General features: G+C 45.1%; 3 protein-coding genes, 1 long non-coding RNA gene and 1 other non-coding gene across 9 annotated transcripts in view; all 5 read left to right on the forward strand.

Moving 5' to 3' along the window:
* Positions 1-1153, forward strand: part of LOC143000501 (uncharacterized) — a 5918-nt gene extending 4765 nt beyond the window's left edge. For both annotated transcript variants that reach the window (XR_012963630.1, XR_012963631.1), the window contains exons 5-6: positions 1-611; positions 683-1153. The exon at positions 1-611 is cut by the window's left edge and continues 1394 nt beyond it. This is a non-coding gene — a long non-coding RNA (uncharacterized LOC143000501). The remainder of the gene's footprint in view (positions 612-682) is intronic.
* A 285-nt stretch (positions 1154-1438) lies between these two features.
* On the forward strand, positions 1439-5368 carry znf706 (zinc finger protein 706). Its single transcript, XM_076149842.1, has 3 exons — positions 1439-1561; positions 3428-3573; positions 3700-5368. The coding sequence occupies exons 2-3, from the start codon at positions 3439-3441 to the stop codon at positions 3793-3795; spliced, it is 231 nt and encodes a 76-aa protein (XP_076005957.1). The 5' UTR covers positions 1439-1561; positions 3428-3438; the 3' UTR covers positions 3796-5368.
* A 1017-nt stretch (positions 5369-6385) lies between these two features.
* Positions 6386-13353, forward strand: ywhaz (tyrosine 3-monooxygenase/tryptophan 5-monooxygenase activation protein, zeta polypeptide). The gene is made up of 6 exons (XM_076149838.1): positions 6386-6518; positions 9948-10243; positions 10387-10510; positions 11342-11505; positions 11687-11782; positions 11899-13353. The coding sequence occupies exons 1-6, from the start codon at positions 6452-6454 to the stop codon at positions 12067-12069; spliced, it is 918 nt and encodes a 305-aa protein (XP_076005953.1). The 5' UTR covers positions 6386-6451; the 3' UTR covers positions 12070-13353.
* A 2011-nt stretch (positions 13354-15364) lies between these two features.
* Positions 15365-22079, forward strand: LOC143000534 (polyadenylate-binding protein 1A-like). Of its 4 annotated transcripts, none has more exons than XM_076149887.1 (15): positions 15365-15627; positions 15719-16056; positions 17926-18119; positions 18665-18780; positions 18989-19128; positions 19245-19339; positions 19506-19643; positions 19898-19993; positions 20091-20457; positions 20589-20699; positions 20816-20961; positions 21050-21134; positions 21288-21418; positions 21559-21652; positions 21939-22079. In XM_076149887.1, exons 2-14 carry the CDS (start codon positions 15864-15866, stop codon positions 21643-21645), a joined length of 1899 nt encoding a protein of 632 aa, XP_076006002.1. In that variant the 5' UTR covers positions 15365-15627; positions 15719-15863; the 3' UTR covers positions 21646-21652; positions 21939-22079. The 4 variants fall into 4 exon arrangements, with proteins under 4 accessions (XP_076006002.1, XP_076006003.1, XP_076006004.1 ...); XM_076149888.1 differs by having other exon boundaries at positions 15365-15622; XM_076149889.1 differs by having other exon boundaries at positions 15365-15558.
* On the forward strand, positions 19677-19813 carry LOC143000677 (small nucleolar RNA SNORA5). The gene has a single exon (XR_012963643.1). It is a non-coding gene; the product is annotated as a small nucleolar RNA SNORA5 (small nucleolar RNA).
* Positions 22080-22324: the final 245 nt, after the last annotated feature.

Raw genomic sequence — 22324 nt, forward strand, 5'->3', positions numbered from 1 at the left:
ACACAGTGCACATACAGCTCCTCCGCGTCTATGTGACTCCCATAGCAATATTATGATCTGTTGCAGTATTCATGTCAAGGCTGAAGCCCGGCAGTAGCTCTCACTGCATGATTTCACTTTGATATTGGGTTGATTCCGCTCACTGAGCACTCAAGCAACAGCCACACTGCCCCCTAGTGGTACTTTGGGGGACAGTGCACATTTTAGGCCAGCAACCATAATGAAAATATATTGTGGTTTCAGAATGTTTTGAGATTTACTTCAGTGAATAAATTTCAGACACACAGATAGATAGTTTGATACCAAGCTTGTGTACAATTCATTTAACATTTCCACAATTGTACGATTCATTTCTTGTCTGACAACTTCTCAGCAGATACACTAACCTCTTATAACAATATTGTCTCATTGCACCTGTCATTCATGCATTCAAGGTGTGTGTGTGTGTGTGTGTTTCTGTGTATACTGTACATACATGCCATGTATGTACCGTTTACGTCAGGCCATGATTATGAACTGTTATCCATTTAGTGTAAAGGTTATCCCAAGGAAAATGATCCCTTTCCCATGATCCCTGTGATGAGTGTCCATTATGCTTACAAAGAGATGGCGTTTTTGCTGTTTTTAGCCTGTTCTCGACTCACACCATTGTCTCTACTCCTGTCATCAGCATCAGCCACAGGGCGGAGCTGTAACAGCAAACAGTGTGTTAATATCTACCTGTAGTAGATGTGACCTACAGTTTTTTGTTGACGGTGTACAGAGGAAGTTTTGTGCCAGCTCTGGGGTGATCTTGTTAAGGTTTGCAGTTAAATGGTGCAACAACCTGGAATTCACTTTCACACTAGCTCCAACAGCTGATAAATTAGTCTTTCTCACAAGAGTGTTGATGGATTGCCCTGCATTTTTCTCAGCTGTTCAGATCTCATCTTGTTGGGGAAAAAATGTAAAAATGTTGGTTTTTGATATGAAACGTGGAATGATCTTAATGTTTTACACACACACCAAGAGAAGGAGTCTGCAAATCAGCAAAATAAATGTTTTATTATAATAACCAAGAGTCCAAAGATCATTCTAAACCAAAATACAGTAAATAGTGATGACACCCTTTAATTTTTCGTAATAAGATTTAAATGATGAAAATATTGAAAGTTGTTTTGGTTTGTTGTTGTTTGTACAGTAGTACAGTGTACTTAGTGCTTAGTTTCATTTGACTTCACATTGACTCACGCAATATCTGTTCAAGTACAAATAAGGGTGCTTCAGTATTTAACTTTATGAGACATAACAGATTTCCTCAATTGCGGTTGAAATTGTATTTTTCATTTTATTTTTTATTTTCCTTCGTATGTTGTTTTAACTTTCAACACAAATAATACAAAAGGCCACAATAATCATAATAAAAAGTTTTTAAAATTAAAAACATTATAAGCTTCCACTAAATCCCAGTTTGGGCGAGTCAGTGAACGCAGCATAGGTTGTGGGACTTGTAGCAGCTGTCTGTCTCGTGTCAACGTGCACATGTGTGTGTGCTAACCCGACATAAACTTCCGTTATTACGGTAAGAACTGCTGTCCTGTAACTTTTATTATCGGTTATTTAACATAATTATACAGCCGGTTCGAGTGAATCTTCACCATATGGGTTTTGCTGCCTCGCTATCGAGCTAATTATGTCTGTAGCTTAGCTTAGCCTCGCTGCTAAAGCAAACAGCTGGGTCAGGTCACGGATCCCTTCACAGTCTGTGGTAATTAATGTGGTTTAAATATACATCTACTACTACGACTAATTAATCACGTCTCATAACAAGCGGACGTAGAAGGATAAAGCCACCAACGAGTACACATTCGGACCATTCAGGAAGTCTACACACTTATGGTGGAATTGTCGCGTAAACTTCAGCCGTTTGGCATTGCGTCACACGGAAATCTAATACTTTGATGGCTGTGTGACATGGGTGTAAAAAAAACAGACAACCTTCTGATGGTTTCAATCGTGAATTGGCTGTTTCGCCAAATTTATGCTGTATACAACAAGTGAAAACCAAATTATTTCAGCCTGTTTCCAAAGCAAATGGTCCTTTTCCCGGAATTCAGTAGAAATGTGCCTCAGGGTCTCTACAGGGCAGGATGAGGCTGAGCTAGAATCAGAAAAATCCCACTTGATCCCAGAGATTTCACTTCATTCACTGTTATGTGATCTGTTATTGTGTGTTATGTGAACGCCTGTTAGATGTTCTTCTTGACTTTTCTTCTTAATTTTCACATATTAAATGTCAAGTCAAGGCTTTTTGCTGAGCAGTTAGGTAGCAGATTCAATCCAAAATCAATGAAAATACCCCCAGGTGTTCATATTAGTTAGTAGTGTTAAGTTAGTTTATGAAACCACATCAGAAACAAATCATTTAGTATGGTTGTGTGGGCAAGATACTGCTTGTTTGTCCAAACCCACACAAATCTGTAATAAAGGTTGCCAAACGTGTTCAATCATGAAGGCATTCGTCATGGTGTTTGATTTTCCTGCTCCTGGATGTCTTCCAAGAAATGCATTAGTCCTATCTTGTTCAGTCGAGTCTTAGTTTTGTCTGATTCTGGATCATGTTTCACCTCAAGCACATGCATTGCAGCACAGTGTAGACAGGCCTGCTTCACTTATCTTAGCTTATAAAGGGGGTTTACCTATTCCGTAATGTTTCACATATTTGAGGGGGAAACACAGGAGCGTTTCTTCATTCGGTGTGAAAATCCTTTGCGGTTCAAAACATGAAAATACAGCAAGTATGACGACGTACTAGATTCAAGTGTGAAACTTAGGTGGGAGACAACATGGGAGCACTTCAGCCCTCAATTCTGACATCCGCTCCAGTTCCTCTTTCAGTCCCTGGTGATTTTCCAGCTTCTTGCATTCCTTCTTCTTAACGTTGCTTTCGTTTGGGACTGCCTATGTCAACACCCCTATCTGCACCGCCCTCTTCTGTTCTTTGTCCATAACCACGATGTCTGGTTGCTTTGACACTACTGGCTTGTCTGTCTGCATCTGGAGCCTTAGGTGGAGCCAGAACCTCCTTTTGTTGTGCCTCACATTTGGACCTGGGAAGCTCCATCCTGTCCTCAGGCAGATGTTCCTGTGCGGGTGTGGTTTTGTCTTTTTCCTGCCACTGGATGTCTGTCGCATCTTGGTACATCCCATGGAAGTGCCACCGCATGGATGTCAAGTGCCGTTTCAATCACCTGTCTGTTCTTAATTCACCTCTTTCAGCTCTCTGCATACCCTCACTCAACTAATTGGTATTGCTGTTGTAGTAGCATTCCATCAATACCAGATTCAATGGTACTAGGCTCACAAACTAGTAACGTGGGCATCTATATAACTAATTAAGCATGTTTTGGTAGATGTGTATAGTCCAAAGTATTGTTTCCCTTCGCAGGCTTTGCCACCATGACACGCGGACACCAGAAGCTTCAATCTCAGCAAAAAAATGCCAAGAAACAGGCAGATATGAAGAAGACAAAGGGCCACGACCAAAAAAAAGCAGCCAATGCCGCACTGGTGTTTACCTGTGCTGTGTGTAGGGTGAGTACGATGAGACCGGACGTGACTTTCAAACTTCCAAATGCAAAATTCCAATCATTTTAAACGATCAAACACAATTTGTTGGTTGCCATGTGTCATGTTGTGATACCTTCTCCATTGTTACAGTCTCAGATGCCTGACCCCAAAACCTTTAGGCAGCATTTTGAGAGCAAACATCCCAAGTCACCTCTGCCTCCTGAGCTGGAGGGGGTCGAAGCATGAACGGATCCCAATGACTCCATCTGGTCGCCAACCCGAGGTCTCCAAGGCCTCCGCACCACCTCTGCTTCTGTTTGGGACTTCCAGTATTGGATTGAAGTAGCCAACATGAAACAGTTATCCTCATTACAACATGTCACCAGCCAGCTTTGCTTTTGATTCAGCACGTACTCCTGATCACATTTTCTGAAGAAATTTAGGAAATAATGCTCCTTAAAAGTCAATGGTAAACATAATCTGCTATTGTGTGCAAATCCACACAATATAAAGGTTACTATTTTTGTACCAAACCACTGAAGAAGACCTGATCATCTGTCAACAAACCTCGGTTGATCTTTGGAGGGATTTCTCTCCTCTTTCTCGCCGTGTTTCAGAGCAGGCTTCTTTCTCCGTCGCAAATGGAATTGTTTCTTGGTGCTAGATTGACGTGTCTTCTGACGTTCAATATGTTCTATTGCTATCATAAGCGCTTTATATCTTCTTCAGAATCTGTACGTCTCCCATCTGAAGCTCAATGTCTTTCTCTGAAGCTCTGTACACCTTTTATGTGAAGCTTTAAATACAGTAATGTGATCTGAACGTTTACAAATCTTTCCCTTTATAGCTGACTTGCTGAATTTGCATCTTTTTCTGTAAAAAAAAACATACAAAACTATTTGGTGTGGTGCGAGAAGAAATAAAGAAAATTATGCTGCTCCAAATAATCTGTTGCTCTGAAATATTGGCACATCTGGTTTTAGTCTAGTCATTTCCTTTTATTTGGCTTTGAATGTTAATTATGGAATGAAATATTTTAGCGGGTGTTCACAGGGAATTACTTGATATTCATGTCTGTCCCAATTCACTGTAGCCTTCAATTTAATATTTCAGTCAGGGTAAAAATGTGAGATTTCTAAGCCGCGATGTAGATTGTAAATTAATGAAATTTGAGCTTGTCATGAGCTTTTTTTTGAAAATGTATATATGCCGTAATGATGTAGTATAAGGCTCAAATGAAACCTTCCTGTTTTTTCTCATGGGAAATAAACAGACATAATGAAGTGGTCTGTATTGTATAATCTCTTCTCTAAAACACATGTTTGACAGTCTTTCTTGCCTTCTGGCACTTTCTCTGGCCTGACAGACGTGTAGATCCAGGTGTTTTTTTTGTATGACTAAACTTTGCTGTCAAGATTTGAAAGTCATGCTGAACACAGCTCAGGCTTTGTGACAGCGGTGATGAGGGTGTGTTGTTTTTTGGCCGTCACAAAAAAAGCAAGGACAATTGTCAGGAATCAAGTTCACACAGCAGGGAAAGCTCTTTTTTTATAAAGAGGGCATTCAGTTCCTGTTGTCCCTCTCCTTTCCCTTTTGCAAACATGAGTTCATTTCATATACTGAGTCACTGAAAGGATGTGTTGTGTTGCCATACAGACAAGGAAGAAGGAAAAACACTTGCATTTCCTGGTGTAGAAGTCTGCTATTCATCCAATGGGGTTACGGAAGTCTACAACATACTGTGCATTAGGGACTCTGTGATAGTTGTATCATCTAAGGGAAAATAAACTCAATTCCTCTCAGTCTGTAATTTTAAAATCGGGCTGTTCCTGTGGTGTCATCTCTATGAAATTAGTTGAGTCACATGGCAGCTGTGAGTGAGTCAGAGTCCACAGCATGTCATTGTTCTTCTATGCCCTTACAGAATCCACAGCCTGAATTCCTCACCGGTTGCTCTGTGAATGAAAAAATTGCTTAATTCACACAAACCTTGGATGCTAATTGACTTCTATTCATTGGGAGGCTTCACTTAAATAAATAACCAGTTGGTGTGTTTAAGGAAAAAGGGGTCATATCGGGGTCATATCCACATTAATTTCTTCCACTGATTAAACTAAATGAAAGATGCCGCATTTAAGCCTGATCCCTCAGCTTACCTCCTCCCAGAGACATGTTGTGTTTCTATAGCAACAGACAGTTGCTAACATGCACGGTAACCATGGCAATGACATGATCGCTTCTTGAAACAGCCTGTTTTTTGTTTTTAAACCATTTGTCAATTTTACATTTATACCAACACCATTCAATTGAACATTGCAGAATAGTTGTGGTGGGTGCTGTGGTGGGTGCTGTGGGTGATATAAAGGCCACATGTGGAACCAAATATGAAACTGAGGATAATCAACATAAAAAGGAGACACAAGGAGCCTAAGTTAGAAAATGCATAAACAGTGTTCTTTAACAATTCAGAGAATGTTTTAAAATGCACACACAAAGTTGTTCATCAAAATGAATGTTGCTTGTGACTTTTTAATAAAAAACATATTAACAAAGAACAGTAAGAAAACATCATAGTACGTTAATGATAAAAAAAACAGCAATCAGTAAGGATATGTGATACATACAATACAACTCCCATACACACCCAGAGGGGACGGGGCTATAATTATCTATCTTTAAGTGCTTTACAAAGCATTTAATTGTATTAAACATTATTTCTTTACTTTTTCCTTTTTTCAAATAAAGCCCCTTCATGCAGAAAAGCTTTCCTATTTTCTCTCGTCGCTATTTTTTCCCTTAACTTTATTGAACCTACCATGGTTGCCTAGGCAACTTGCCTCTGACGTCATTCGTCCCGGCGCGACCCTGCTGCTGTGCGTATGAGTGGAGGGAAACCCCGTGGATGAGCGGGAGAGATCATCCGCTGTGTGCTGGGAACCAGGAACAACACCTACTAACGCCATTCTCAGGTCAGTCTGCTTTTATTCGCTGCTAACGACAAACTCACGACCCTCCGCCGATAGCGAAGCTCCTCAGACCGCCTGCGGACCGCGTCGAGTCCCGCCGAGTGTCTCGGTGCAGGCCGCTGCTCGGTGGAAGCCAGTGATGCTCCGTAGCTCCGGCATTGTTTGGCGCTTATTGAATGGGAAGAAGCGCTGCTGCACTTTTACTCCCATTTGTTTTAACTCGACGCATCGATCATATATCTGCTCCATCCGCGAACGGAGCGATCGTGTTTGTTACGCATCGAAATTTAGCGCGGAATGTGCGAAAACAGAGCATTGTGCGTTATTTTCCGAAAAAACGAAAAAGGGCGTTTCACTTTGGACTGAAGCGGGTTGATCTCGCTCTAGTTTAAGTGAGTCAGTGACACTATTATTAGATCCGCGTCGTTCTGCTGCGGCTCTCAGCCATTTTCCCCCATTAAGAACCGAAAATAGCCGAAATAGCCATTTTCTTTTGGGTGTGTACCCTCGCCTTCCTTCGCGTAGTACGATTTCAGTGGGCAGGTGTGTGTGACGTGAAACTGGGTGGCTGACATTCCTCAGAAGGGTGTAGGTGACTGGAGCACACTGAGACACACTGATTTGCACACGCACCAGCCATTTTTTTCCTGCTTGGTTTTGATCCCTCTGTGCTCGCCGGATCCTGGACGTTGTAGTGTCCGGATGTCTTGCTCCATCACGGCAGCACGACGAAGGCCAAGCAGCGTAGAAATGTGTTTAGATGGTGGACTCGAGCTCATAAAAAGAACAATGTGGAGCAGGTCGCTGCAGGTCTGAGCAGAAAAAAAGAGGCTGAGGGAGGGAGGGAGGGAGAGGAGGGTGGGGGTTCGAATCCCTCTTCTCGATCATTCCGCTGTTGCGTAAAACGTTTAGATGCTGCAACGTTCCTACGCAAGATGTATTTATAGCTTATTGCAAGTTTAAAAAAATCTATATTTTCAGAGGCACAATATTGTAAAGAAAATTTCAATACACATTTAATCGTAAACTAAATCCCATAATATCAAATCTAGGAGTCCCGATCGAATCCCAACCCTACTAATGACCTTAGAGACTGGCTGCTCTCACTAAAGTACAGTATGGAGTGTGTACAGGTGTGGAGGGCCATCACTCCTCTGCGATTGCTGCCATGAAATTAAAATCATCTATATATTTGTCATGCATAATTGTCTGAGCAGTGTTGCAGACGTGATTGTGTTGTTGTTCTGGAAGGCTTTGACTCTTAAAGATGCTGTGTAGAGTCCATTTTGTGTTTTGGCTACACATTTGTATGAGGCTCATCTGTTCATCTAGAGTGATGCCTGATCATATATGTTAATCTCTCAGATCAATCACAGGGTTAATGAGGCTAAATAATCACTTTGAGTCCGTCTGTAGTTTGGTTTTGTGCTTTTTTTCTACATTTGCACATTTCTCTGTCCCAATATCCCAACGTTTCCTTTTTAATGCTAAATCAAGCACAATGTTCATGTTGTTTTGGTTTATCGGTTAAAAGAATCAGTTTTAACCCTTTCCGTTCATCATTTTGGCGTTGATCTGCCAATAATAGGCACATTTGTTTTCCAACCATCATGCTTATACTGCATGTACACAAAGGCCACAGCATCCAAATGGAGCACCGGCGTGGCTGAAGTCGATGTGACCCGGGGGAGGGGCGCCCAGGAGATAATGATGATGTTACAAACTTGACTTCAGTTCTATTGGACACCGGTCCCTTTGCTTGTCATCTGGACACGTGTACCAATGTGCTTTTGACCCGAGAGAGAGAGAGAGAGATAGCGGACGGATTGATGCTCTGCTTATGATCAGTAACAATTGGCGTCCTATTATTAGTTTTTGTTCCTTTTTCCATACTGTAGTTCTGCTTTGTGTGGTCTCTCCTGCGCTGCATTCCTCTGCTGTCTTCTGTCAGATACAGAGGTCACGGCCACTGTTCTTCCTGCTGAGAATCCTTTGGCCGGCGCTAAAGGATTCTCCGCCTGCGCCAAAGTGGGGGGAAAAAAAGATCAAATAATGTGGGGGGGAGAGAGAGAGAACCCCCCCTTCCATTTCTTTCTTTCCACTTTTGGCGCAGTGCGGCCATCCGAGCAGCAGATGGCGCGCGTCAAAGAGCAGCGACCGCAAACCGATGAAGGACAAGTGCAGAATTAGTGCACAAAGAACGTGGCGACCGAAACGGGGGAAACAAAAGCAGGACAGAGAATGCATGTGTCCATCAGGCGCCAGGAGACCGTTGATGTGGTGTGTGTGTGTGTCTGTGTGTGTGTGTGTTTTGCATAAGGCTAGTTACTTATTCACAAAATACAAAGTAGCTCAGTGCAGTAAAGGCGGCGTTGCAGTACGACGTCTGTTTCCACGCGGCCGTGTGTTCTGCTGCTATGTAGAAGCCTGCAGGCGTGCACGTAATTCTAATCAATTGGTAATCAATCAGGGGATTAATTGGTTATCCAAATAGATGGTGACAGGCCTCGTGACAACACAGCCTCCTCTGCACAGACGGGGGATGGAGCTGAGCTATAGTGAGAGCTGCTGGCCTGATGTACAGACTCGTACTGCAGCTATAGGTTCTGTTCCCTGATGTGTGTGATTTGTAAGCTATGCGGGTCGCGACCTTGACTCCACATGACATCCGTTAGTTCTGTTTCCTCCCCCCCTCCATGTGTAACATCTCCCGGGGGGGCCTGGTATCGTAGCTAAGCGCTCAGAGCTCCGTGTTCCTGGTGGATCTCAGGTGGAGCAGGATCTATCTTCTCTGTAGGACTCGGCCGCTGAGCTCACTTGAGTCAAATCCAGCAAAAAAATGCAGAAGAGCTGTTTTAACCTGCACACACACACACCCACCCACGTCAGTCTCACTAGCAAGCATGTTCCCAGGCGCTGTTATGTAAGGGCTGTTTAGGGGCTGAGCCTGATTCTCTCGCTCCATAAGTCCTGTTTTTTTCTCATTTCTGAGTGAGATGAATCCATCTTGTGCCGGTTAATTATTCTCCACTTGTGTGAGGAGGATGTTGCCTTAAGGGCGAGTTTGTTTCTTTTACAATATGGACCCGCCCCCCAACTGCTCCAGCCGTCGCAGCACTGCCCGCTGCCTTTGAGCAAACTAGTTTAGCCTCAGACGCTCTGAGACAAAGTTACAAGGTCCCATCAACCCGTTTTTAATATAAACTCAAACACTGTTGCCTCCTATTCTTCCAATTACCATGTTCCTGGCAACAAAATTGGGCTTTAAAGCTTAAATAAAGAATATTGATGTCAGCAAACCTCACAAGGTGATGCCATCCAATAAACACTGACGTCATCCAATAATCATCAAGTCACTCTTCCCTTCTTTCCCCACCCCCCATTGTCGGTCCCCCCTCCTGTCCTCCATCCATCCCTGCTCCTCCCACACAGGAGCCATGGCAGACAGGGACGAGCTGGTACAGAAGGCCAGGCTGGCCGAGCAGGCCGAGCGCTACGACGACATGGCGGAGTCCATGAAGAAGGTGACCAAGGCTGACAAGGAGCTGAGCAACGACGAGCGCAACCTGCTCTCCGTGGCCTACAAGAATGTGGTGGGCGCCCGGAGGTCCTCCTGGAGGGTGGTGGCCAGCATGGAGCAGAAGTCCGAAGAAGGAAAGAAGGAGCTGGCCAAGCAGTACAGGGAGACAATTGAGAAGGAGCTGAACGAGATCTGCTCCGATGTGCAGGTGAGAGGCGGAGGAGAGCGTTCGTATGTCGAATTTAGAATAAAGCCCCAGTCCATGTCACGTTTACATCGTGTTCTCTCATCCAGCATTAATGTCCGTGTGCGGTGTGTGTTCGTGTGTGTAACCCTGGTTGTGGTCCTCAGGTGCTGCTGGACGACTCCCTGATCCCCAAGGCCAATCAGGCTGACAGCAAGGTCTTCTACCTGAAGATGAAGGGAGACTATTACCGCTACCAGGCTGAGGTGGCTACTGGGCAGGCCAAGAAGGGTGAGTGAAGCAGACACGTTAATGACGAGAGCGTTTGTCTTCTGTTGAGTGGAGGTGAAAGGTCAATCTAAGTGACGACTCATTTCCAAACAGCAATCTGTCCATCTAGGGTTCATAAGCAGCACTTCAGACCCACTGGGGAGGGGGGGAGGAGAAAAAGGCGTCTCCCGCTGCTAAAAACAGAGTAGTGTGTGATTGGACTCTTAGTTTCCATGACGATACAAGATGGGATCAACTTGTGTTGATGATTTTAAACTCTCTTCAGGGTGTAAAGACGTGCTGGCTACATACCGCCACACTCGCAGTCCTTGACCTATAACTGTCATCCCAAACGCAGTCTCGGGCTGCTGCTGCTGCTGCTGCTGCTGCTAGGTTGTCATGGCAACACGAGCTGCACCAGTGAGGCTGCGAGGCATTTTTAGAGTAACTCTTGTGGGCGTGGCAACACGGACGGCTCGGAGGAAGGGGACAAACTTTATTCTGATATTATCGACAGTATTGTCCTTGTAGTTTGTCAGTATTAAGTATTCTTGATCAATTAAAGTCCCGATGGCAGTTGACCAGTAACTGATTCATAGTTAAGCACCCGTAGGCTCACCCAGCACCCACCTACATGGGCCGATCTACTTCAGAATACCATCGTCCTCGCCAAAACCCACAGTCTCTCAGCAGGAGTAAGACTGCAGAGGCGCTTTACTTCCGCTCTTAAGTGAAGCGATGGCAAAGGTGGCGCCGGTTGCCAGTAACAGCTTTTTTGCAGTGGTAACGCGGTTGCCATGGTTAACGTCTCGCTCATCCTCTCCCCGCCCCCTGTGTGTTTATTCTGCGCAGTCATCATCAATGAGTCACAGAAAGCCTACGACGGTGCTTTTAAGATCAGCTGCTCAGACATGCTGCCCACACATCCGATCCGCCTCGGCCTGGCACTCAACTACTCCGTCTTCCACTATGAGATCCGCAACTGCCCCAAGGACGCCTGCCAACTGGCCAAGCAGGTAGGACGGCTAAAGCCAGTAACAAACCTGCCGTTGGGAAGTTGCTCTCTGTCCTGTTTCACTCTTTCATGTCTGACCAGGAAGTGTTTGCTTCCTCATATCAGCAGTCCGTTTTGTAAAGTTGCACATACAGTAGTTTTGACTGTTTGTGTTTGTGTGTGTGTGCGCTTGTCCTCCCCAGGCCTTCGATGAGGCCATAAGCCAGCTGGACTCCCTCAGCAGTGAATCCTACAAGGACAGCACCTTGATCATGCAGCTGCTCCGTGACAATCTGACAGTAAGCGTCTCGTCTTCATTCGGCTTTTCTCACTTTCCTCTTCCTTCCCCCGCGAGCTTTGCCGGAGGTCGTCGGTGCGCGCGCTGATCCCTGTATCCCCCTGTGCTCTCTTGCAGCTGTGGGTGTCAGACACCCAGGGCGACGGCGAGGGTGAGGGAGAGGCGGAGGGCGAAGGCGAGGGCGAGGAGACGGAGCCAACAGAGCAGAAGGAGGAGAAGGAGCAGAAGGAGGAGAAGGAGCAGAAGGAGCAGACGGAGCAGACGGAGCAGAAAACCGAGAACAACTGAACTTCAAATAAAAAAATTACCTCTCACCAGCCTAAGTTGTACGTGTGGTTGTGTGTGCACAGTGCGCATACATGCAGATCTACTGTATGTATGTTTGCACTCCGCTCACAATGTGTTAAGTACAGTATGTATGTGCAGATACATCAATGTGTGTGTTAATTGTATGTACACCTCCACAGTGGAAAGAATGAATTAGATGATCTGCTTTTTATTGAGCATTATTCATTGTGTGGAACAGCGGATGTGTTTTACCTGTGTTTAACAATCTTGTAAGTGTTTTTTCTCGATTTTCCTTTTTGACTTTTAATTGACAAAACTTGGCAACACTCTGGTCCACAAAAAAAATGGTTTTCAAAGCTGGTAAATTAACGCTTCAATCAGACAACGACGGCGCGCACAAATTAGATTTGTTCCAACACGGCTTCCACCCACCCAGGCCCCGCGTGTCGGTGTTCACTTCAGTGGGTTTTTGCTTTCATGAATGGTGTGGGTATCCTGTATCGGTTGGCTCGTTGTGTATTTGGGTATCGCGGTGGAAAGGGTTGATATTGCCAAAACCTTTACATAAACGTTGTTTTTGTTGAGGTTCACGTTTTCATTATACTGACACCTTCTTTTGTTTTTCTTCATTTCCAGTGATATGTAGACTTTTTAAGTTTCCTGTAACTTTCCATTGCCATGACGAAAAGATAGACGGCCTAAACAAGTAAACAACTCAAATGGCTTGATACTGTAACTTTTGATATTTTATCTCTTCAGCAGTGCAGAGAATGCTTTCGCCATAAGCATCTATGTGGCTTTCTACTCTTTTCTATTCGGGTTCTTTTTTTTTCCTTTTTTTATTTGTATTTTCGTTTGTGTGTGTTCTCCCCTTCGTCTCTTGATTTGATTCGTGGATATATGTGGTTCTCAGTAGTACGGTGTGAGGGTTTAGGACTGCTTCCAAACTGGCAGTTTTTGCTTAGGATTTAGCTTGAACCAGGTGATTTACAGTAACGTTTCACTTCCTTGAAAGTACATTGTGAAAAAGATTGGAGAGAGAAAAAATGTAAAAAAAAAAGGCTAAATATTAATCATTGATTTATAAAGTAGCACTTTGTAGAAAGCTGTTATGATCATTTAATAGAGACAAATTAGAGTTAAGTTTCCTAAAATGACGTTTGTTTTAAGAAATTGGATGCAAGATGAAGCTTTCAGAATTTTCACGTTAAACTCTTGGATATGTTATTTGGTTATGTGCTTTCCTGTAAGTGGAATTAAACATTAAAAATCATGTGTGCTGTACTGTGTGTGTTTGCTCTCTGAAACACTCGGCAATACGTTGACTGGTTTGCAGAAATGGTGAGTGTGTGTGTGTGTGTGTGTATATGCTGGGGCACTGAGTTTTTTAGCTCTTTAGCTCAGTCTGCCACCATTTACCGTGCCAGGTGGAAATGGGTCAGTCGCGCTGGCTGAGACGTTGCCCACAGTGCAGCCGTGAACTAAATACAGAGGAATGAGGACTCAATTATGTGCGGCTAATGAATGTCCTCATGCACACACTTTAAGGAAGACCTGTTATGGGACGTCACTCCAAATTTTAACTTGTATGTGGGACATCACCTTAAATGTCGGATATGTCGTCTCTATTCGTGTATTTTGCAAAATGGGAGCTTTCAAACACTAAATAAGACACAAAACCTCACATAAAACTGTTCAGCCCTTTGCACTACCTATGCTTATCAACCTGCAACCTGTAAATTGAACTGTCAAACTCTAACTATGGCAACATTTCAGGTGCCTTGATGCATTATGGCAAATAGTGTACAGTCATTCTCTATTTGATTGAATGGAAGGACATCACACAAATCAGACGTTGAGCATGTGAACAGATGCCTGCGTCGGACTGTTGAACTCAAATTGAATGATGTCATATTTCACAACGGTTTTTAATTCAATTTTATCGATATTCATGACTATAAAATGATTGAAAGCATCTGTTATGGCAGCTTGATGGTGCAGGGGTTAAGAATTGCAGCATTTGATGTCAAATGAGAGCTGAGCTTTCCACTGAGAACACTGCCCTCTGCAGGCAGTGAAGGCTACAGAGCCACTCCTTTGCCCACACAGCAGGGCCCACACACACACACCAGTGAGCCCATGAGGCTGTTACTCTCATCTCTCCAAATATTTGTTCCAAGTGGCAAACGTTGATCATTGTCCCTCAGTGTGATCGTATCAGCAGTTAAATGTATTGTGTAATTCTTCCTGGATGAGAGGATGAGATGGTCTAATGGAGCATTATGTCATCTCTACACACATAATGATCATTTTGTCTAGTAGATGATTATGATTCATTTCACACAACATTGCCTGTAAATGATCATGATCAATTGTCTATGCAACATCTAAGAACATATTGTACTTTTTATCAGTCTGGAGATTTAGGAACAATACGAATTTGATGATGTCATTACCATCTGGTATGATCGGTTTTCAGTCGGCCTGTTTCAACTGAATCTGGGATTTGTGAGTAATCTAGCTTTGATCACAGGCAGCTAACGAAAACTAATCAAGTGGCCTGAGCAATGTGACTGTGTGAGTGTGTCCTCCATCTTCCGATAGCAGCTGATGAAGGTTCTGTCCTTAAATCACACACCATTGTTGAGGCCGAGCATTATTCAAGTATGCCATGGAATAAAAACAACTTTGTCACATTGGAAAATTGCTGAATTATTGTACTCATGAGTGAAATTAACATATTTACAATATATTGCATAATAATTATTCCTCCTTTGCTGTGGGTGGCAGTGAGGTTGTGTAGTTGTCATCGCTGATCCATAACAACCCACAACATTGGCAGTAAGTTACAGAGTGCCCATGAAATATGCCAGTTTAATGCGTATGTAATCACTTTATATTAACATTAAAAGCTTTGAAGTTGATCGGGTCAGTCAATCAATTCATTCATCAGTTTGAATGAAAAGCCAAAATATGTTTTGTCATTAAGGTCAAAGAAATGTAGCAATGAAGCACATACACTCTCCTGCAAAATATACAACCAGAACTTTGGTAATTCAGTTAAAAAAGAACGCACTTTTGTCCTTACTTTTATAACATTGTTTGTCTTTATTATTCTATTCTTTTCACCAATAAATAGTAATACATAATAACTGGTTTTCACCTTCAGTCTCGAAATGATTTCATCACCGTGCGGTCTGTTTAGGCCACGCCCCTCCGACAACCTGATTGGTCCGTGTATGTGACATCACCTGAAAGTATATATACAGTAACTTCCCGTCTCCTCCCTCCCCTCAACCCCGGCTGGTAGTGCTGTGTGAATGCGTGTGTGCTCCTGAGCTCGCTCGGCACACATTCTATAAAAAAATAAAAATACAAAAAAAATTCAAAACATAAAAAGCCAAAAAATCATTTTTTTTCTTTTTGTAACTAATCGGTGAAGCTGGATTAGACTTTGGACTGGATAGTAACGCAGAAGCGAAGAAGAAGGTAAATCCAACCATCAAATTGTTAAAAAACGACAGTGACAGTGGTTAAGGAGCAACGCGACCAAGTAACGTTGGGTTTGCTTTTATTTATTTGTCACATTTGACCCCTTTTAGCGCGTTACATCATTGTTATAGAAGCATCCTCCAAATTTTACCTGCAGTTGTCCGTCGCTGACCACCAGGATTCTGCCCCGGACCTTCCGCGACAGTGACCGTATTAAAGCCCCGATCCCTCGCGTTGTCATCGAAAACTTTCCCCTTAGACTAATAGAAGCTTCGTCCGAGTTGTCCGCGGGCCCAGTGAAGATGAACCCCAGCGCTCCCAGTTACCCCATGGCCTCCCTGTACGTCGGGGATCTGCATCAGGATGTGACCGAGGCCATGCTGTACGAGAAATTCAGCCCCGCCGGTGCCATCCTATCCATCCGGGTGTGCAGGGACATGATCACCCGGCGATCACTAGGATATGCCTACGTGAACTTCCAGCAGCCGGCAGACGGTGAGTGTGTCTGTCAAGAATAGTGCTTTGAGTGTTTAAGATGGAGATATGGCATCTTCCCCACTACACGTGACTGCGGCCGACATGTTGTCAGCTGGGTTTTCCTCGTATGAACCTCCAGCAGTGGCGTAGCAGCAGAGCACCACGCCTGCCTGCATGCCCCCAGCCCCCCCCCCCCCCCCCCCCCCCCCCCCCCCCCCCCCCCCCCCCGCACTGCACTGAGTGGGGGGCAATCCAGACACAAATCAGCTTCAAACTAGACTTAATACTGGGTCTGGGTCTGTCTGCACCCAGCTGAGAGACCCTCCATATTCCGGGGACTGTGCATGGTAGTGATGTCACCTGAGAGTTTGGGTGTCAGCAGCAGCAGCAAACTTGCCAGACTACATGCATGTCCACATTGACAGCTGCTCCCTCTGTGGCCCAGTAACCTCTTCTCAGTGGGCGGAGAAGACCGGTAACACTCAGTCAGGGCAGTAACAGCTGGTTGCAAGTCATCTGTCATGGTAGCCTGACCATGACAGCTATACTACTGTAATATATGGAGTCTAGAACCGGATAACTGTATTTGTATCTACTAACTCTGGAAAATGTGTTATAACATGATACAAACTGATGCAATCGTTGACTCGGAGACCGATGATCTCGTTAGTTTCAATGGTGTCTGTGTTTGGTGTGTGGTCATGCTGATCGTCCCAGGACGACACCCAGCTGCCCAACCCAAGGCCCCGACAAACGACTTTCATCACATCTGCCACAAGACAGGGGTCACCAGCCGGCTTGGTGGGCTAATCTACGTCTGTACTCAAGTGTCATGTAAATGTGGCACACTTGCTTACCTCAGGGGCGAAGAATTGGGTTTCAGCATTCCAGCGATAGGACAGCCGGTTTCCATTTGCTGCATTTGCATCATGGGTTGTCTTGGGTGTACTGTTGTGTACCGAGAAAGTCTGGTCTAATACGGGAAAGTTATTTTTGAGCTTTGCTTGAGTCGTGTATGTTCAACTTCCTCACCCATGCCGCAAAGAATAAGAGAAGTCCGATAAGAAGCAGACAGGGACCCTTCTTATTCTTATTACATTATCAGGTTTGCAATTATATGGACTTTGAGCTCAGGATGCTGACATTGGGATGGAATTGTCAATAAGTGCAAAATTGTCCTCCCATTGTCCATGTATGAGGAGGAGTGGGTGAGGATGTGCCAGGCCTCATGAGCACACATCTGCATTCCACTGATAAGGGCAGAGTTGTGGTTGTCATGGGTGTGTTGGCTAAGACGCTATTGAAGCTTTTGCGCCAGAGATTGACATCTCAAAAAGCAGTGAGTCACTATTAATAAGGTCGCTGCCAGCGCACTTGTTTGTTTCCTCATCTTATATCGCTAGTGATGTCAAAACACAGCTTAGTCCCGCTGCTGATGACACAGCTAATAAAAGATGAAACTGATCTACAGTCATTCACATCAACATTTGTAAAATAATGCTGATACATTGTCATAACGTGGATGACTAATGTAGTGGAGCCGATAGCAGCTTGTGATCAGATCCCTGGTTGGAAATCCCAGACCAACATGGAGCCTGTTGGAGCAGACAGATGAGTCACTCATTAACAACAACTGCCAAAGTGCCCTCAAGCAATGACTTTAGAAGCAGTTGACACCAGGAGCGGTGAACATAAACAAATATCCTTAATCAGGCTCATTAAATAAGAAGAAGGCTTGTGAGCCATCAAGAGGCCAAAGGGGAAACCTTCAATTCCACCTTAAGGGCACATCTACAGAGCAAATGGATGGATGACACCCACACAAACTAAATATTTGCACGTCTTTCACACATACTAAATGTTTGGTCTTCATATGCTCCTCCTCAGCCGAGCGCGCCCTGGACACCATGAATTTTGACGTGATCAAAGGCCGTCCCGTACGCATCATGTGGTCCCAGCGTGACCCGTCCCTGAGGAAGAGCGGCGTTGGAAACATCTTCATCAAGAATCTCGACAAGTCCATCGACAACAAGGCCCTATACGACACCTTCTCTGCTTTTGGCAACATCCTGTCGTGCAAGGTGAGGCGGCAAGTGGCTGTGGAATCGTGGAAGCCGTCTTTGTTCAAATTGGAGTGTTACATTGTGAATGTTTGCGTAACGTGCATGCGGTTGTTTGCATTATAGAACACATTTGCCATTTCCCCAACTAACAGACATTGGAACCATTTTAATCTCATCAGCTCTGACACTATGAACGAAGTGTGTGTAGGCTCATACACCAGCTCTATAACTCTATAACAATGCTACTGTTACTCTGTAGATGTCACAAAAGCATAGCGGCGCCCTCTTAATCAAACAATGGATTATGTTTTATGCACATTAGTTTTGCAATTGTAAGTCCTGTAGTCTTGTAACTTGTCTGAGCAGCCAAATCAGATTCACAAGCATTTACATGTAGAAATGGGGGCAATATTCTCCACACAGTTGAGCCGGTTTAATTTGCCAACATGACGACAGAGGGAGACCGGCATCAGGGTGTGTGATCTACTAGCCGGCTGAGGCTTAATGCACCGTCATTGCATGTGTGTGTGGTTTAAGCGTGGTGCATCTCTTCTCTTCCCAAGGTGGTTTGTGATGAGAATGGCTCTAAGGGCTACGGCTTTGTGCATTTTGAGACTCAGGAGGCAGCAGAACGAGCCATTGAGAAAATGAATGGCATGCTGCTCAATGACCGAAAAGTGTAAGTGTGTGTTTTTGACTTTTATCTGGCGCAAACTAATGTGTGAATCCTTAATAAGATGACTTGAACTCATAACATACTTCACTGAATGTTCCATCTGTGTTGATCGGAGACTGAACGTTGCACAGTGGTGACGCATAAAATTAGGATCAGAAAAAGAAAAAGTCTGGAAAATTGTGTTAAATCGGCGTTGTGTGTTTCAATGCAGATTTGTGGGACGTTTCAAATCCCGCAAAGAACGCGAGGCTGAGCTTGGCGCCCGAGCCAAGGAATTTACAAACGTCTACATAAAAAATTTTGGCGAAGACATGGATGATGAGAAGCTAAGGGAACTCTTCAGTAAATACGGTGAGTTTCTATCTGGAAATCATATCTTCTTCTTCTTCCATTCCTTCTGCAATAAGAAGCTACAGGGCCAAATCAAGTCACTGTGAAAGCTATGTCATTATCTCCCTGTCTCCTAGGAAACGCCATGAGCACCCGAGTCATGACAGATGACAGTGGAAAGTCTCGAGGCTTCGGCTTTGTCAGCTTTGAGAGGCACGAGGACGCTCAGAAGGTAGGAGACGATCCAGTCCTCAGTCATTGGTCTAAACAAATGATGTGGCGTGTTATGACAAACTAGTGACCAAAATACAAAACCATGCCTTTTGTTTACGGCAAAAGCCTCTCAAAAAAGCCGCCCGGTGGCTCACACACAAGTCTGTGTTTTGCCGTTGCCGTAGGCGGTGGATGAGATGAACGGGAAGGAGATGAACGGCAAGCTGATCTACGTCGGCCGCGCCCAGAAGAAAGTGGAGCGGCAGACAGAGCTCAAGCGCAAATTTGAGCAAATGAAGCAAGACCGCATGACTCGCTATCAGGTCAGTTTTGAGAGGAACCGGGACATCTCGGACTGCAGCTTTGTCAAATTCGGTGCTGCCTCCTCAGTGGGCTGCACCGGCCAAAATGGCTGCAACAGTGACGCTGTAGTTCATGGGCCCCATGTTTCTTCACAGTGGACAATGGGGATAAATATGTACTACAGACAAATACTAATGATACATGGAGCAGATACATCCTGGTTTGATATCCAAAGATAAGACAAAGGCTTATTTGTATTACTATTCACTTTCAGGGGGTCAATTTGTACGTGAAGAACCTCGATGATGGAATTGACGACGAACGGCTGAGAAAGGAGTTCTCACCATTTGGCACCATAACCAGTGCCAAGGTATGTCCCCGCCCGTTTCTTCACGTAACGGCACTAAAGACATGCAAACAAACAATGTGCCTCATCATCGTCGTCTCTCCTGGTCTTCTTCTGTCAGGTCATGATGGAAGGCGGACGCAGCAAAGGCTTTGGCTTCGTCTGCTTCTCCTCCCCAGAGGAGGCCACCAAGGCAGTGACGGAGATGAACGGACGCATCGTAGCCACCAAGCCGCTGTACGTAGCCCTGGCCCAGCGAAAGGAGGAACGCCAGGCTCACCTGACAAACCAGTACATGCAGCGTATGGCCAGCGTGCGCGCCGTGCCAAACCCAGTCATCAACCCCTACCAGCCAGCGCCTCCCTCTGGATACTTCATGGCTGCCATCCCCCAGGCCCAGAACCGTGCCGCTTACTACCCCGCTGCTGGTCAAATGGCTCAGCTCCGACCAAGCCCACGCTGGACCACCCAAGGGGTCCGGCCGCAACGTGAGTATCCCTCCACTCACTGTGTGTGTTCGGCTGCTCTCACTATGGCACTAAAACAATTACTCATCATCTGCTCAGTTGGATTTAATTTGCCTTAATCAGCTGACGCCACTCTGTCTGTGTGTGTTTAGACTTCCAGAACATGCCCGGTGGCATGCGTCCCTCAGGACCCCGCCCTCAGACCTTCAGTACCATGCGGCCTGCCTCCCAGGTGCCACGTATGATGTCCACTCAGCGTGTCCGTAAGTCGCTTCGTAACGCTTCCAGACAGCGCGGCAAATAAAGCCCAACTGTGTTACTGCTGCAGTGTGTTCAGTGTGTGGGTGCTGAACTCTCTCCCCGTGTGCCTTTCTTGTAGCCGGTCAGACCATGGGCCCCCGCCCCGCCAGCACAGCTGCTGCAGCGGCTGCTCCCGTGCGAGCGGTTCCCCAGTACAAGTACACTGCAGGCGTCCGCAATACCCAGCAGCACATGTCTGCTCAGCCCCAGGTCACCATGCAGCAGGTAAGAGTGTAAATGTTTGCTGGGTTTTGCCTTTTGGGATTTACATACAAGATGTCTGATGGTTAATTGCGCCCTCGTCTTCCATCAGCCTGCTGTCCATGTGCAGGGACAGGAGCCTCTGACTGCCTCCATGCTGGCTGCAGCTCCGCCACAGGAACAGAAGCAGATGCTGGGTAAGATGCAGCAACAACCCATGACACACGCGCTCACACACACACATTGGTAGCTTTGCTGATCACCCCCCTTTCTGGACCAAATGGTGATAGACCCATTTTGTCACAGGCATCACATCTGATTGTCGCCTCTCCGTCTTTCACTCCTTCTAGGCGAGCGTCTGTTCCCTCTGATCCAGAACATGCATCCAAGTCTGGCAGGGAAGATCACCGGCATGCTGCTGGAGATCGACAACTCAGAGCTGCTCCACATGCTGGAATCCCCCGAGTCTCTCCGCTCAAAGGTCAGTAATCAGGCTTATTTATGTCCACAGCAGAGGACTCTCTTGTCAATGTTTTGGCACCATCATCAAGAGATAGGTAGGACTAGGTGGACCTCATACAAGCAGAGCACTCACTTGGACATAATGCTGTGTGTTGGCAGGTGGATGAGGCGGTGGCTGTGCTTCAGGCCCACCAGGCCAAGGAGGCGGCCCAGAAGACTGTGACCAACTCAGTCCCAAGCGTCTGAACCCAAGGTACGACTCCATCTCCACGGACACCGATGTCTCATGGTGTACCAAAGGATGACCCTGCACATTAACCCTTCATGCATTCCTTCTTGTAGCTTAATTTTCATGTCTTGTCTTCTGCTACAGCTACAAATGTCATCTCATACCTGCCAAAGTAGTTTCAAAGCAGATTGTGAACGGCTTGTTTTGCTGTAACGTGATAGTGAAATAAGAACTGTAATAGTAGTGGACTCTCTGCTCTTTGTGAATGTGAAACCTATTAATGCCTCTGATGGTGTTTTGTCGTTCACAGGAGTGGGCAACCTTGAGACTAGCTTCACCGATGGAGAGGGAAAGGAGTAGCGAAAAAGCAAAAATGCACAAAACAAAGTAAAAAGACATGAAATGTATCAAAAAAAAGGAAAGAAGTCTCCAGCCAGGCCTAACGAGCAGAGCGCCAAGTCTGCATCGTTGAGTTAAATAAAAAAACAAATACAGCAAAAAAAGAGAAAAAGGCAAAATAAAAAATGGATCGATATGGGGGTTCTAAAGAATTCCATTGAAAGTGAGATGGATGAAAGCATTTCCTTTGACATTTTCTCCCTTTTAAATGTTTGAATGTCTGGGCTGCTGTGCAAACACGGCCTGTTATTGTGAAATGTCCCCTTCCCCGTTTGCTTGCTTGAATAAAAGTTAGAA

Source organism: Genypterus blacodes, unplaced genomic scaffold, assembly GCF_046128005.1.
Source record: "Genypterus blacodes isolate CSIRO-AG114 ecotype Tasmania unplaced genomic scaffold, CSIRO-AGI_Gbla_v1 ptg000048l_1, whole genome shotgun sequence".
NCBI classification, from domain to species: Eukaryota; Metazoa; Chordata; class Actinopteri; order Ophidiiformes; family Ophidiidae; genus Genypterus; species Genypterus blacodes.

Excerpts from the sequence above, each read along its gene's own strand:
- ywhaz (XM_076149838.1), top strand. The coding sequence starts at position 6,452 with ATGAGCGGGAGAGATCATCCGCTGTGTGCTGGGAACCAGGAACAACAC. Across the intron at positions 6,519-9,947 it reads CCTACTAACGCCATTCTCAG|GAGCCATGGCAGACAGGGAC; the intron begins GTCAGTCTGCTT and ends CCTCCCACACAG. Across the intron at positions 10,244-10,386 it reads AGATCTGCTCCGATGTGCAG|GTGCTGCTGGACGACTCCCT; the intron begins GTGAGAGGCGGA and ends TGTGGTCCTCAG.
- LOC143000534 (XM_076149886.1), top strand. The coding sequence starts at position 15,864 with ATGAACCCCAGCGCTCCCAGTTACCCCATGGCCTCCCTGTACGTCGGG. Across the intron at positions 18,781-18,988 it reads CTGCTCAATGACCGAAAAGT|ATTTGTGGGACGTTTCAAAT; the intron begins GTAAGTGTGTGT and ends GTTTCAATGCAG. Across the intron at positions 20,700-20,815 it reads GATGTCCACTCAGCGTGTCC|CCGGTCAGACCATGGGCCCC; the intron begins GTAAGTCGCTTC and ends CCTTTCTTGTAG.
- znf706 (XM_076149842.1), top strand. The coding sequence starts at position 3,439 with ATGACACGCGGACACCAGAAGCTTCAATCTCAGCAAAAAAATGCCAAG. Across the intron at positions 3,574-3,699 it reads TTACCTGTGCTGTGTGTAGG|TCTCAGATGCCTGACCCCAA; the intron begins GTGAGTACGATG and ends CCATTGTTACAG.